This window comes from Macrosteles quadrilineatus, unplaced genomic scaffold (assembly GCF_028750875.1).
Source record: "Macrosteles quadrilineatus isolate MER2022 unplaced genomic scaffold, UCM_ALF_1.0 Scaffold_3__2_contigs__length_128488019, whole genome shotgun sequence".
Lineage (NCBI taxonomy): Eukaryota > Metazoa > Arthropoda > Insecta > Hemiptera > Cicadellidae > Macrosteles > Macrosteles quadrilineatus.
In genome coordinates, this window is record NW_026542596.1 from 54506550 (window position 1) to 54521285 (window position 14736).

Genomic DNA, 14736 nt, shown 5'->3' on the forward strand with positions numbered 1-14736 from the left:
AGAAACGCCAAAGTTATAGTTATTTTAAAATTCTTTCTATAAGTGATTCGTATAGTTGGTGTTTGGATAGAAGTTCTACTGTATTAGAATTGTATTGACACTGTTCATTGTACCATTTACAAATTGATTATTGAAGATTTATGATTATGACTGGTGTGTGACAGCCATACTCTATGAGATGCTGTGTGCTGTCCGTGATGACGGAGATACTACTGACACAGCTGTCTCAGGACTCCCTGGACTCGGTAGCTAAGAAACAACGAGACCTGTACCTTGACCTGCTAGAGGAACACACGCTGGACAACAACGCTTTTGTTAGGTCCAGGGTAAGCTGTGTGTTTGCATTAATTCTGTTCCTGAGTTATGTTGCACCCTACAGTGAGGCAGGACCAGTCGACTGCACTAATAGTCTTATCCAGTAGGTCTTAGGTTTTGCTGGGGTTGCCTTGTCAGTCATTCTTCTGGCTCTACAGTAAAATATTTTTAAATTAAGAATAATATAAATCAATTCATCAATCAAATTTATCAATTTATCAGGATTTTTTGAGAGGATAGCAGGCTTACCTGAATGGGAAAGAGTCCAAACTGGCACAGGAAACGCAAAACTTTACACTAATGGTTTACTAAGTCTAGACAACCCCCAAACCGAAACCTAAGATGATACCTTTCATCTAACCCACTCCACTTCAACATCCAACCCAGCAGGCTTACAAATTTAATTAATATATATATAGTGCATATAAGATAAACTGAAACTGTGTTTTTTGAATTCATACGATTGGCAACACTGACTCAACAACTCACTGGCCACCATTTTGGACATCTAGAAAACTCTCTCTTCCTTAGTTGAAAATGCTGTCAGTGACAGTGAAATATTCTAATGTTTTGTGTATATAGTGTAAAGTTTTGTGTTTCCTGTGCCAGTTTGGACTCTTTCCCATTCAGGTAAGCCTGCTATCCTCTCAAAAAATCCTAAAAATCTAGGCCCTTGTGCACTATGTTACACCCTTAACCTCGTTATAATCTTAGTAGACAATTGAAAATATCTTTGGATTTGAACTTATATTTTACATTCAACTACACCCTTATCAATTTATCAAAATAAATTCATTCATGCCACCATATTCGTGTATTTTCTTCATTTATAAAACCTGTACAGCAGCGAACACAATAGACTTGACAAATAAGTCTAATAGTGTGGTCGACTGGTTCTGCCTCATTCTTGGGTGCAAAATACTATTCTAATCTTTTCTTAATTCTAATCTGAAATTGCATTATGAAAACAACTTAAGTAACTGTTTGAGCCTCTAAGATTGTTCATTGATTTAGTTTAGCCTGTTTTCGTCGTATTTTTCCTCTTTATTGAGCCCACCAATCCTAATTCATGCAAAGCAATTTTATCGAGAACACACAAAAACACAAAACAGGTGAAGTAAAAAAAAAAGAATTGCCATTCAAACTTACAAAGAATCCCCATACCAATAACTTCTATCCAAGAAGCCACCCATTATGTGGTATACAATATTTTTAATGTTATTTATTGTAAGTTGGTGAAATTGGAAAAATACTTATAGATATAGTGTAAGTTCACATTATTTTCAAACTGTACTTATGAGTTTTTTATTGATTGAAATATGCTATTTAGTTCCAAAATAATTTACCAGAAGTGCTACTAAATCAGTGATTTAGTTTGTAAGAAGATGCTACAATAAATGCAGGTTATTGTATTATATTTACCAATTGAGATGGGGACGCCACCTAGGTACGTATTTTAACCCAAATATGAGTGAAGGATGAGTAGAATCAAGGCCCACTAGAAAAAATAGGCCATGCTGCAGGATCCATGACGTCACACTAGTGGATAGATTTCATTGATAAATTCATTGCCAACACCATACCCATATGTTTTAGGTAAATAAACAAGCTGGTTGTTTGTACGATTTTAATGGTAATAGAAGTACAACTGTCCACCACTGTGACCCCTAGTGTTGCGCTGCCCGTGCTGCAGCATGGCTTGTTTATTCTAGTGGGGCCTTGGTAGAATAGAGTGTGATGCCTTGTTTAGCTTTGTTACTGACCAAGATCAGCTGTTTCATTTGCCAGTACCATTTATTAAAAGCCCAATGATCAAAGACAGCAGGGTTTAGTTTAGAACCATAAAAAAGTTACTAACTTTTCTCAGGATCGAACCAGTTACCTTTTGATTACCAGGCAAGCACTATCACCACACAGCTACCCATTTATATAGTTTAAAGCAGTGATCTTCAATTTAAGGAGTGGTTTTAATATATTTTCCAGGTATTGCAGCTTTATCAGAAAATCGTACAGCACAATGCAGTTCCAAAATCGAAATTTCTCCTGGTCGTCGATTTGGCAATAGAGAGAGTCATGGACAAGAGTAGTAATGTTTGCAAAAATGCAATATCTCTATTGAGGTCGATTTTGGAACACAATCCGTATGGAGTAAAGGTAAGTTTTTCTTAATAATATTTTTAATTTACTATCTTAAAGGAAAATTAAAATAGGTTTAACACTAATACCAAAACCCCGGTCTGACAGGCCCACGGGAATTTTCAAAAACACATGTTGGCAACACTGTTTACTTGGGAGATTCCATTCCCCCAATACCTTCCCCCCTTTTCCTCCCCTACCTATTGACATATTGTTTGTTCATTTTGCATGAGTGCCGTGACCTTGACAGGTTGTCTATTCATAACATGCCCGTCTCAGAAGCTTATCGTTAGTGTATTTTAAAGCGGGGTCTCACAGGCTGAGGGTTTTGATTTGTGTGTGTCTAAGCGGGGTCCATTATTTTTCAAATGGGGTCTCGCAGACCGGGGGTTTCGGTTAAAGTCAGCCTAGGTAGGGTTTCGGTATTAGTGTTAAACACTTTCAGAGACAAAAGCGTAATCCTTCTTAATGTAAAATCCTTCAACTTCCAATTTAAAAGTTTTAAACAAGAAGTATTATCAGAATTTGTTACAAAATGAATAAATGTATTTCAAAACCACACATTGACATTCCACATTATGTTTAAAAAAACTAGGTAGAGTGAACTATAGTAGTTCTATTCCAGAAAATAACAATGATAAACTGGATCAAATCCACGGTATAGTGTATATCACCCGTAGTCTGGTTATCCTTGAGATTTGTTAACCTAAAGGCCAATTACCAGTGTCACCAAGACCTCAAAATACTTAATGCTCACAGTTTTTGCCACAATCGTGGAATCATGAGAGACGATCACTTGTGTAGAAAAGGCCGCAATATATGCACATGGGTGTGTTGATGCGATTGTGAGAGACGATCACCAATGTCACCGAGACCGCAATATATGCTCACGGGTGTCGCTAAAATTACATTAGCCTACTCTGCTCTTCATTGCTAGAGACGATCACTGGTAATGCTCATGGATGTTGCCGCTATTAAAGGCCGACAATTAAAATCAGTTAAATTGTGTGTGTAAATGTGTAAAAAAGTGTTTATGTTATGAATCAAAATTAAAATATTGTATCTCATGTGTACTGCTTATGAACCAGTTATCTGAAAAAAAATCAGTTATCCGAACACCCCCAATCCCAAATTGTTCGGATAATAGACTCTCCACTCCACACTTTAGATCTAAACGTTGCTAAACGATCAAGTATGATTTTGTAGTTATGGACAACACAGTATGCAAACCCCCAAGTGTAACAACATTCAATTCCCAATGAGAGGATAACTAGTGTGTTTGACAACTGGCATGCCAACTATGGACTCACCAATAATATGTAGGCCTAATTTTTTTTTCAAATAGATTGAATTTAAAATTTTCAAAATACAGTTGACTCTTGATAACTTGCCAATTAGGCTATAGGACCAGAAGGGTGTAGAAAATCAAAAATATTACAAAATTGATCCTATAATCAAAGAAAAGTGTACTTGTGAAGCCTTATTATGTATTCCTCGACAATTAAACGCGTAACCTATTTATTGACTAGGTAAAAAAAACTATTTAGCTCATAACCTCTAGTGTACAGTTGTATCTAGGCCTTATTACACAATCCTTATTAAGTACAACGTATTCTAAATTCAGTGAGACCTATATTGCTTAGGTTAAAAAGTAAAGTTAAATGAAAACCATAATAAATTCAATCACTAAAGATCAGGAATTAGTAAAATATTTATTCTACCAAATAACCACAGTTTATTCATTGTAGGAACCATGGAACCGAGCAGGACATTGAGAATGGATAGACACGAGACTTATCAAAACTGAAATAAAGTTTCAATATTCAATTTGTTTATTAACATCATAATATATCAGCAACATAATATTGTACAGGTATCGCAAAAATAACTCATGAATCAATGTGTTGAATTTAGGGGTCTGCGGTGCACCGAAAAAGTCGGTACACAAGCTTAATTACCGTCATCGGTTCGGTACAGCATTGGTACAAGTTCGGTACAGCATTGGTACAAATTCGGTTCGGTACAGCCTATTATAATAATAAATTACTTTCAGTTTACTAGTAGTCAACAAAGACAGTTGGTTCCAAGCACATAAAAGTCTTATCAGATGTATGTTTAGGATCTTCATAATTTATTACTAGGGTGATGATGCAATAAAAAACCCATTAGCAGTCCCAAATCCATTAACATTTTATCATGACAATAATTGTTGTATTCAAGTACTTCCAAGAACTGTTGAGTTTTATCACTTTTTATTTCTTTACGACTTCCCCCAATTCTATTTTATCATAAAAATAATAGTTTTATGATGACTGTTAAGTGTTATCTCTAACTCAGTCAGTATTTTCGTGAATATTCAATTTGCCGCTGGCCATTGCCTACTGCCATAAAACTGTTTATGGCTACATATTAAACTTGTATCTAATCTACAATCTTATTTTATATGTTAAAATATTTGTTATGGATATTTTATCTTTCTATTGATGAAACCACAAGCATAGTTGTTGATGTTTGCATAATTTTTTTTTGTTATTCAAGCCTACTCGGTCTCAAATTATGTCATTGCATGTTCTGTACCTTGTCTTATATTGTTAGATGTGGCTGTTTAAGGCTTAAATGTTTTTTAGTTTCCTGTATTTTTTAATGTGTTGAAGGTACTCTAAATATTATGAACTAACTAGATAGTGATTTTGCTACCCTCATTGTAACCTAATCAATTTATATATAGGCCCTCCTAAATAATTAGGTCTGGGCCTGGGTCTTTTGATTCTTTGGAAGAGCTTTAAAATATACTACGAAAATTGGATTGAGCCTGAGATAAACTAATGATTGATATTGTGGATGTTAACTTTGTAAATGAAAAGACAATAATCTTACTCCGTGATAATCTAAATTTTAGTCTCAGAAAAAAACTTTGCAAGAGTTGTATCCATCTTATAACTAGTTTTGAAGCTGATAAAAAAAGATGCTGTTTGCCAATACTTCATCATATCCTCCAGTTGTTCATTGTCGTCTGCTGTGAACAGCTGACAACTACACTCTCTTTGTACTGAATGCTTTTATATGTTTTTAAAAATCTAAAAAACAACTAGACATTGTGTTGGTTGGAAATAATTTACCAACTGTGTGAAATTAATGTTTCAAACATGTTTATTCCTAAAAACTCTTATCCAATTTTTAAAACCACTTTTATCATGGCTATTCACAGTATCTCAGAGTAAAATAGGTAAAGCCTTTGTCTTAACTGTGATTTTTCTTGACACAATCCTCATAGTAGTAAAAGGTTTTGTTTTAATAATGTGTGGTACAGTGTTGTTAGAAAACCATGAATGTAGGATACTATCCATTTTCATAGTAATGTCAATGTATTAAAGTTAAAAATAATGGTTTGAATACAGTTCTGAGCAGAAAACCGCAAAAATACGGATAGCCGCGTACCGTACCGAGAACCGAGGTACAAAATATTGTACCGTACCGACCTTAAATTTTCTGTGCCGCAGACCCCTACTTGAATTACTGAATATCTCAGGCTATCAAGAGTCGGATTATTTAAAGTCTACTGTACTACTGCAATGTTATATTTGTTATTTCTGTTTTATTTATTTATTTTGTATTCGGTTACTTGTATGCTTATGTCACACAAGATATACTAGAAATCATTGTTGATTGTGTTTGTATAGCTTGATATGCAGCAGCTGATCAGTCAGCTGATTATGGCTGAAGAGAGCCTGCAGTCTTTAGAGAGAAAGATCGGCTCTTTCAAAGATATGACTAGTGAGAATATCTGGGACACAATCCAACCAGAGATAATCGTGTTCCTCTCTTCAGTCATCAACTTTGGTAAGATTATGAGATAAATGTGTGTAAAATTTCTGGCCCACTATTCATGCTTTTGTAAGTTAAAAGTTATTGTTTTGTACCAGTAATTTAGTTTTTTGGAGGAAAAACACTTGGCTTTAGAATATATTAGGAAAATGGAATTGATACACAAAAACTTCTTTCTTCTGAAAAAGTTACATATCTTCTGTATAGGAGCAAAATATCAAGTTTATTGTTTTGTAAACTTGTTTTGTAATTTAGAAATTATATTTTTGTTAATTTTTTGTTAAAAAAAATAAGAAGCAATTCTTTCATACAAAATGCAACTGGCGTATAAACTGGTGAATGGTTAAGAGACAATTGTAAGGTGATCATTTGGGTAAGCTGGTCTAGTGGTAGAGCCTGTGACTGCAGTCTGAAAAGTTCATGGTTCAAATTTTGCCAATCACCAATAGATTTGATGTAAGTCGCAATGCTGCGATCCTCTAGTTCTAGCCTGAAGTCATGTGTAAAACAGTTCCGGACAGGAGTGGCAAAGTGAGGTTGTTCAGTGGTATTTGTGATTTACAGCTGACACGGAGGCTGCAGAAGAGAGCGAGCTGACCCAGTTGTTGACCAGAGACACACTTCAAGAAAACCTCAGGACCATCGCCATCCTGGTCTCCAACCGCAAGTTTCAACCTGCTTTCAACTTGGTCAAGATAACTGAACAGGCTTTCCCCAGTGTTAAAGATCTTAAGTAAGCATATCTTAGGGCATAGATTTTAAAACTCCCTTTTACCCAATCCTTATGGATCAGCTGAGGACAGTTTTAATTTTAACGTTTCTGCCAGGTATTCAAAGGGTGTTTTCATTTGACTATTATTAAATTATTGTTATTTAAATTTAAAACTATTTTCAAACTTAATAAATTAATCTATTTGTGATCTTTAGTTTCGTCCTAAGGTATTGTAATCTAAGAATGTAGTACCATAGACAAAAAGAATTAAATATATATAGATTGTCAGCTGTGCTTTGGTTACCATGGTTACCATAGGTTCTGGCGCACAGTGCTGGGAGCGCCGTGTAGTTACGTAGCGCGTACGTAGGCCGTAACTACATGGCGCTCCAAGCGGTGTGCGCCACAGCTGACGGTCTATATTTAATTCTTTTTGTCTATGGTAGTACATAAGGTAAAAGTTTACTCTGGAATATCATTTATATTTAGTATTCTTCAGCATTCTTAAACGTAACCGGTCCTGAAACACCCATCAAAACTGGTTTCCAATTTTACAATAAAATGAGAAGTTTACCAGCACTCCAGCAGTATCCAAGTCATTGGTTATAAAATTCTTAAATTTGTGCTCATCGTTAACACGAGTTAGAGTATAAAGTAGTACCTGTGGTATTCTTTTATTTAACCTAATTTAAATTTAAAATGTAACTAAATTAATTAATCACAATTTTTTGTATCAGGTGCTGCTGTGCCCTAAATCATCTAAGATGTTTGTTGTTGTTTCAGATCTGACATGCCTGCTAATAACACGCTGGAGTATTATCTCACACTGATGAGAGAGATCTTCATGATGTACAACCCTCCGGAGGTGGCTAGACCACAAACGGAGGATAACAGTCAGGAGGACTCGGAGAGCAGTGAAGTGCTCGCTGCAAAAGCCGAGGAAGATCTCAGAGTGCAAAAGAATGTGGTCACATACCTTATGGTAGCTTGATTCTTTTACTTATATTAACTTACTTAACAATTCTTAATGTAGTAAATGTCCTTACTTGAGACAATTTGAAAGATTCAAATTCTCATTCTCAAAGCAAATTGTTATTTTAAATTGTCTTTATTTATCTTGCTGCTACTACTAGCCACACCTGTGGCCACCCCAAGCGACTGAGCAGCTGCAGTCGCGGTCGCAAGCCATTTGAGTGGCCACGCATTATAAGACTAATATACAATTTTTGGACTCAGTGTGTTATTTCATGAAAAAATTGTGAATCAAAGTATTGAATACAGTAGAGTCCCGCAAACTCGGCCTAATGTGGACTGGAAGGGTGCCGAGTTTGTGAAAAGCCGGGTTATCGGGAACTAGGGTTAAAAATAAGCACAATACAACTTTTAAGCTTTTTAACTGCCTTTTTTTATTTATATTTATATTAAAAGTCAGTATAAAGTCATCAGATATAGTACAACCAATCCTTGGTACGAGTTGTGAATGATTTCACTTGAGCTGGCTTAAGTCCATGTTTAACTTGGACTCAAAAAAATCACTACTTTTCTGAGCCAGGTGATGGCCGAGTTATCCAGACCGCCGGGTTATCGAGTGCCGAGTTTGCGAGACACTACTGTACAATCCTAAATTCTTTTTTGCTTGAATGGTTGTAATACTTAGAGCCACATTAACACATTAAAAGGTTGTATTCAGACCCTTTCTCAAAAAATAGCTTACTGAGTTAAGAAAATCAGCCAAAATTTAATATTGAAAAATTAGTATTTAAAAATTGAATAATTTTGAAGAAGTAAGGCTAGTATGTGAGTCACCAACTGCCCAGCAAACACAGCTAGGCCAGTCTGAGTGTGTGTGTATGTGTGTGCTTGCCTTCTAGTTCTCCAAGTCTCCCCAGTAAATGGACAGTGTTAATATTGTATCATATTTCGTAGACGTAAGTACATTCTAAATTGAAGGTGTCATCAAAAACTCTTTTAGGACTATTTATATAACATTACTCGTTCTATTTAGGACTGTTTGGAGTTTTCCAAGAAGATTGAAGAAGGAATGGACTCCATCATAAAAATTTTAAATGAAGAATCAATCGCTGAAGTTTTGGAAGCCATTAACTTCATCACAGTATCTTATCAGTTTGGTCTACCGAGTGCTGAAAAAGGTGTACAAGAGATGATAAGACTTGTATTCAGGAAGGAACCACAGATTATCGAAGCTGTTAACAAAGCTTACTGTGATTTGTACCTCGATGTTCCCGATAAAAATTCTAAAAGAGAAAAAGCGATTGAGGTGAGTGTAACGTACAATGTTATTTATGTTTGTTCTTGCTAGTGAAGTTAGAAAACAATTTTGTACTGTTGAAAACATTTATGTAAAACAGTAAAAATGTAAAACAGTAAAACAACACAACCTTACAAAGACCTCAGAAATTATTAATTGATTCTATTAATATTATGCTAATATTTCATGTTATTGGTGGACAATGTAGAAATAGTTTTTGGTGGACACACACACATAAGGATGAAAAAAGTAGTACGCCTGATCAGAGAAGAAACTAACAAAGAATCTAACACTTTCCACGTGTTGGTTCCACGGGTTGTGTTTTAAGCCGTCCATTGTTTATCTAGGTCGGCTTCTCTCACAAAAATCATCCATAGACCGATAAAATAAACGTGTAGGAGGTTTACATCACTAATGTTGTCGATCCTAATTTAGCCGTACCCTGCTTGGTGACACAAGGTATGTAAACCTTGTCAGTAGAATATATTGTCAGTGCTCGATTTGTAAATGAGGTGCCAGAACTGTAACCTATTTAATGTGATTTGTGCCAATATTTTTATCTTTCCGAAAGAGAGGTACCGCAACTCAGTTCCCCCGCATTCCCCGGCATTTCGTGCCCTGTATTTTGTCAAATATGAATCCTGGAGGCAATAATGAATGGACTAAACGTGTTGATTGTTCCTTTAATGTGTGACCCCCATAGATTATTCTGAGTTGATAAGGCAAACTTATATCTGTTTGAAAGTGTCATAAACTTTCTTGAATTCTTTTTGTAATTCTATCCTACAAACCAATGATTGCAAAACCAAGGATCAAAATGATTTTTTCCTAGAATGTTCTATTTGTTGAATGCCTTGATTAATATAAAAGCTAACCCCTTACTAATTGGATCAAAAAGATCGTGGGAACGCAAAAAGATCAGATTGTGAGACAAGACACTTCAATTACATTAATTTGAAAATTAATTTGTCTACTGTTTCCGTTACAACAGTTCAATGCTAATGTACAAGCCTACTGTTTATTGATCCATTTATACGTTTTCAAAGTGCTGTCATGTTTGTTTCAGGAAGTTTCTCGGCTGAGCAAGCTGGCGAGCTCACTGGATTACGGACAAATAGAAGCGCTTTCCCATTTTATAAACAGCTGGATCAAAAACAACAATTTGGATAGTGAATTTATCAATGTAATATATTTCATAAGTTATTAAAAACTATGTTTTTTAGGGTTAATTTTAATTTAGCTTAGGCCTACCTATGATGATTAAGAGTACGATGTGAAGAGCCGATGTTTTAAGCGCGATGTGTGAGAGCGATGTGATGTGGTATAGCTACATAAGAAATGTATCACAAAAGTAAACTTATCCTTGTGAATGATTACTTGTGAAATAATAGATTTATGAGACATTTTGCTAATATTATTCATCTACTTTTTGAAGAATTGTCCTGGAAAATAGTGTTTTAACTGAGTAAATATTTTAAATAAAGGCATTTCTATTCTAATCTGTATTATTGGCAACGTATCAATAATTATATTACAAACCCTTGAACATGCCTATAAATTTCAAGTATAGGCATGAAATGTATAGATTTCATGTCTATACTTGAAATCTATAGATTTAGATTTGCATTAGGATTTGTCTATCGTAATATTGTGACACATTTTCTCATTGGAATCACAGTAACATAAGCAGTGTTCAACTAGCTCTAAAATCCTGCATACTAAATCCAATACGCTCATGGAATACATAAGTCACTGCAACATGGATTCATTTCAGTGTGATTAATTGTAATAACGACCAATGAACATATTCATATTTAATATAAAAGAAAAAATCCCCTTCATCCCCAATTTTTTTAAGAAAAGTGATGAAAAAGGTATAAAGGAAATGAAATTATTTATAGACTTTATATGTTTTGTTTAATGTTCTGATAAATTATTCAGGTAGGGTTGTTCTCTAAGTTCAATTATGTTGTGACAGAGTTATTTTGATTTTTTGCTCAATGTTCAATCCTACCCTAAGGCCTCTTTTATGCACAACGTTTTCGGTCGGGCGGAATCGATGTCCCTTTTATGCAGTTTCTCCGCCGAGCGGAATCCGCTATTTTTTATGATGCCCATGGTGGGGGTTGTCAGTGCTGCCAACTTTGTTAATTTGGCCATCATCAGTGACAGTGACACAAGATGGATTTTTGTTTATTGGTTTATACCTATTTGTGCGTAAAGAAAAATAGACGTCGGCGAAGGAGTTGTGGGCTGTACACCTGGTGAATGAAATTCGTAGGGCTAGCCTTTTGTACAAAAATTCCCATATCAATCCCGGGTGATACCTTTGATACAAAAATCCCCATGTCAGTCCCTGGAATACAATAGTTTTATTATTCCTACAAAACAGTAAGGCTGTATTATTCCGCGGATTAAAAAATAAAAAAATAATTTTCGCCCAGTACATTTTTTCCAATTATATCTCTATTTGTACTCTTCAACCAATTACAATGGATAATGATAATCTATTTACAATGATTAGGCGATTTCAATACTGTGGATTACAGAGCGTGGGGTAGGTTAGCAGCACTACATTCCGCCTGACGGAAAACGCAGTTGCATAAAAGGGTTCCATTTGAACCTATGTAAAACACACTCCGACAAAACGCCGAAACTCGGCGGAACACTGAAACGTGACGGAGATTCCGTCGTGCATAAAAGGGTCCCATTTGAACCCATGTTAAAACACTCACCGACGGAAAGCCCGATAGATTTTGATAGATTCCGCCCGATAATTAGGGGTTTAAAAAATGATATAGGCATATGAACAATATCATAGAATAAAAGTAAAAGGTGTAAATTAATTCATGCATTTTTAATTTTCAGGTCCTATGGGATCGGGTAAAATCTCAGAACATTTCCAAGGCTAAAAAGCAGACAGCACTTGTACTTTTGAGTATGGTGACAAAGTAAGTTTTGTTGTATTAGTAAATTTTCCCATAGGGAGGTAGCTGTTGCCGTATTCTTTTTAAAGGAGGTATACAGAAGCTAAAAATACCTATTGCCAACATTATTTTGTACATATCCTCCTACAGGTTATTTCAGAGTCTAGTTGTGCAGGCCTCTCAATTCTCTCCACTTCTAGCTCTTCTCTCCTTTCCATATCCCTCTTTACTCAATCCTTCAACGTTCTTTGTAGTTTCCTCTTATTCTCTGATTCTCTTTTAATTCCATTTATAGTTATTTAGTTTTACTTTTTATCCAAAAGAGATATATTTTTTGACCATTTAATTTTGGCTTTGACACAGATATAATTTTGGATGTTACATTTTATTCCATGCCTAAATTGTTAACTGTAATAATCTAAGTGCCTAACATAGTCAATTGTCTTCCAAGTTACCTTTGGGATGGATAATTTATATCCTGTAGATTGCTTGCGTATGAACATGGACTAATAAACTTTGGTAATTTACTTCATCTTTAATTTTATAAAGGCTTTAAGAGTTTAATTAGATCAAGAATAGTTTTTGTTCTTTGTTGCAGCAAATCTAAGAATTCGAAAGCAGTACAATTTTAAAGCAAACAAATACATTTTCAAACTTTGTAAACTGAATTCTTTAACTTGTTCAGGGGAAATCCAGACATGGCAAAGGATAACTTGGGACTGCTGATTGCCCAAGGCCTGAACATAGACTGTGCAGATCCATCTGACATTCACTTGGCAGTGTTCACTTGTGAGGTGATCTCCAACATTGTCAAGTGTAGGGACGCTAACAAAGAACCAATCAGGTGGGTGATATTAAGGTTTACTGCTAGAGCTAAAATGAGTTATATTAATCACTTCATTTTGAATTGCCACGATTTCTTCACAAATTGCCTACAAGCGGTAAAGTGAAAGTTACCCTTTTCTGTCCTAGTAATCTACAATCAGCTGAGTCTGATAAATAGTTGTGATATGACTTGACTTTACAAAACTGTGTTGTAACAGTGTAAAATAAGGCACTTGGACATAAGAATTTCTGAATGGGTAAGAGGCTTTCCTACATAGATAAGGTCCATCGAGGCACATAATCATAAAAATCTGATAGGACTATTTGACTGGTACTGAAAACATTTGCAGCAAAGGAAGGTTTGAGTTGGAGAAGTATGTCTTCAGATCAACTGAAGATGAAATCCCTAGCCACCTGTGAATATGAAAACATCTTTCCAAATCAAGCTTTCCATGGCTGAAAATGTTGTCACTGACAGTTAAATGCTAATCGTTGTATTTTTTTTTTAACATGTTTATGTTCAATTTGTCAGGATGGACTCCAATAGTTTTTTTAAGTTGGTGAATAAAACAAATAGTCTGCATTAAAATGTGCCCTACACTCACCTGACAGACACAAACCTTGTTGAAATTGTTTTTATCTGATCCAAATAAATATGTGAATTACAAAAAAAATAGGGTTAATCTATATCCACAGAAAACACTTAGCTTATGAAGTTTCATCAAAGTTTTTATCAATTTTAGGTTTCCTGTTGATTATGAAATGTTCCCATTGTTGGCCAACATCGTAAAATCAAGCTTTACCAAACTAGACGGATGTGAGATGTTTATTCGTTATGCTAGAGAAGCTATCAGTGTTATTATGGAGGTAAGTCATTAGATATATTATATTGATAGGAAGATCAATTATTCCTAAAAATACATCTACTAATCTTTAGCGAGGTGGAAAAACTCTTCTCCGGAATAAAAGCCCATAAAATCTTTTAGTTTTGCTTTTAGTTGATAAGAATTTTAAATTCATAATTTTTTCTAGGGATGTATTTTACATTTTTATAAGCAAATGTAAGTTTTTCAAAATATAATTTCAATCTTTACCTGTTTAGCAACAACATATTCTTATTCCGTGTTAAATATTCCGTTTACTAGTTAGTTGGATACAACAGCAAATATTTGTTGTTTTTTTTATACAAAAATCTGTTGTTCATATAGCTTACAGTAGGAATTTTTAGTTAAGTACTCTCTTACTGAGTCATCCAAATTTAATCGAACTTCCTAAATTTTTAATAAGCTTCGGTTGACGTGACGGAAACCTGAGGCCCTCACAACTGTTCCTGAACCATCAGAAGTAAATAAAAATATAATGTTGCCATCTTCGCTTCATGATACGAAGGATGGAGTGAATATTGGTTTAAGCCACACATTTTGCTGAACACTTTTACTCACTACAAAACTTTACTTTGTTCCTGAAAACAGGTTTTTTGTTGGTGTAAATCTGTGAATGTCTTTTTTTCAGCTATGCATAGACCCTATTGACATCTGTGGAGACCTTTTGTTTGATCTGTTTGAAGTTATGATTTCAACTTCTTCAGAACAAGGAGGTATATTTGATGTCTTTCTTAACTTTTATTATATTCATAGTACTGCAGTATTTGTTCTAGTAAAAAAATCCAAGATATAACAAATCTAAAACATGGCTTAGCACTTTTGAAACAAGCAATATTAGCTATA

At 34.8% G+C, this 14736-nt stretch overlaps 1 protein-coding gene across 2 annotated transcripts in view; it reads left to right on the top strand.

The window, feature by feature from the left end:
- Window positions 1-14736, top strand: part of LOC128989869 (condensin complex subunit 1) — a 47058-nt gene that overhangs the window by 18214 nt on the left and 14108 nt on the right. For both annotated transcript variants that reach the window (XM_054411961.1, XM_054411962.1), the window contains exons 8-18: window positions 165-326; window positions 2299-2469; window positions 6132-6291; window positions 6841-7009; window positions 7772-7970; window positions 8994-9266; window positions 10324-10440; window positions 12126-12208; window positions 12870-13028; window positions 13753-13876; window positions 14522-14606. In XM_054411961.1, coding sequence (XP_054267936.1) covers window positions 165-326; window positions 2299-2469; window positions 6132-6291; window positions 6841-7009; window positions 7772-7970; window positions 8994-9266; window positions 10324-10440; window positions 12126-12208; window positions 12870-13028; window positions 13753-13876; window positions 14522-14606 — 1702 coding nt within the window. The remainder of the gene's footprint in view (window positions 1-164; window positions 327-2298; window positions 2470-6131; window positions 6292-6840; window positions 7010-7771; window positions 7971-8993; window positions 9267-10323; window positions 10441-12125; window positions 12209-12869; window positions 13029-13752; window positions 13877-14521; window positions 14607-14736) is intronic.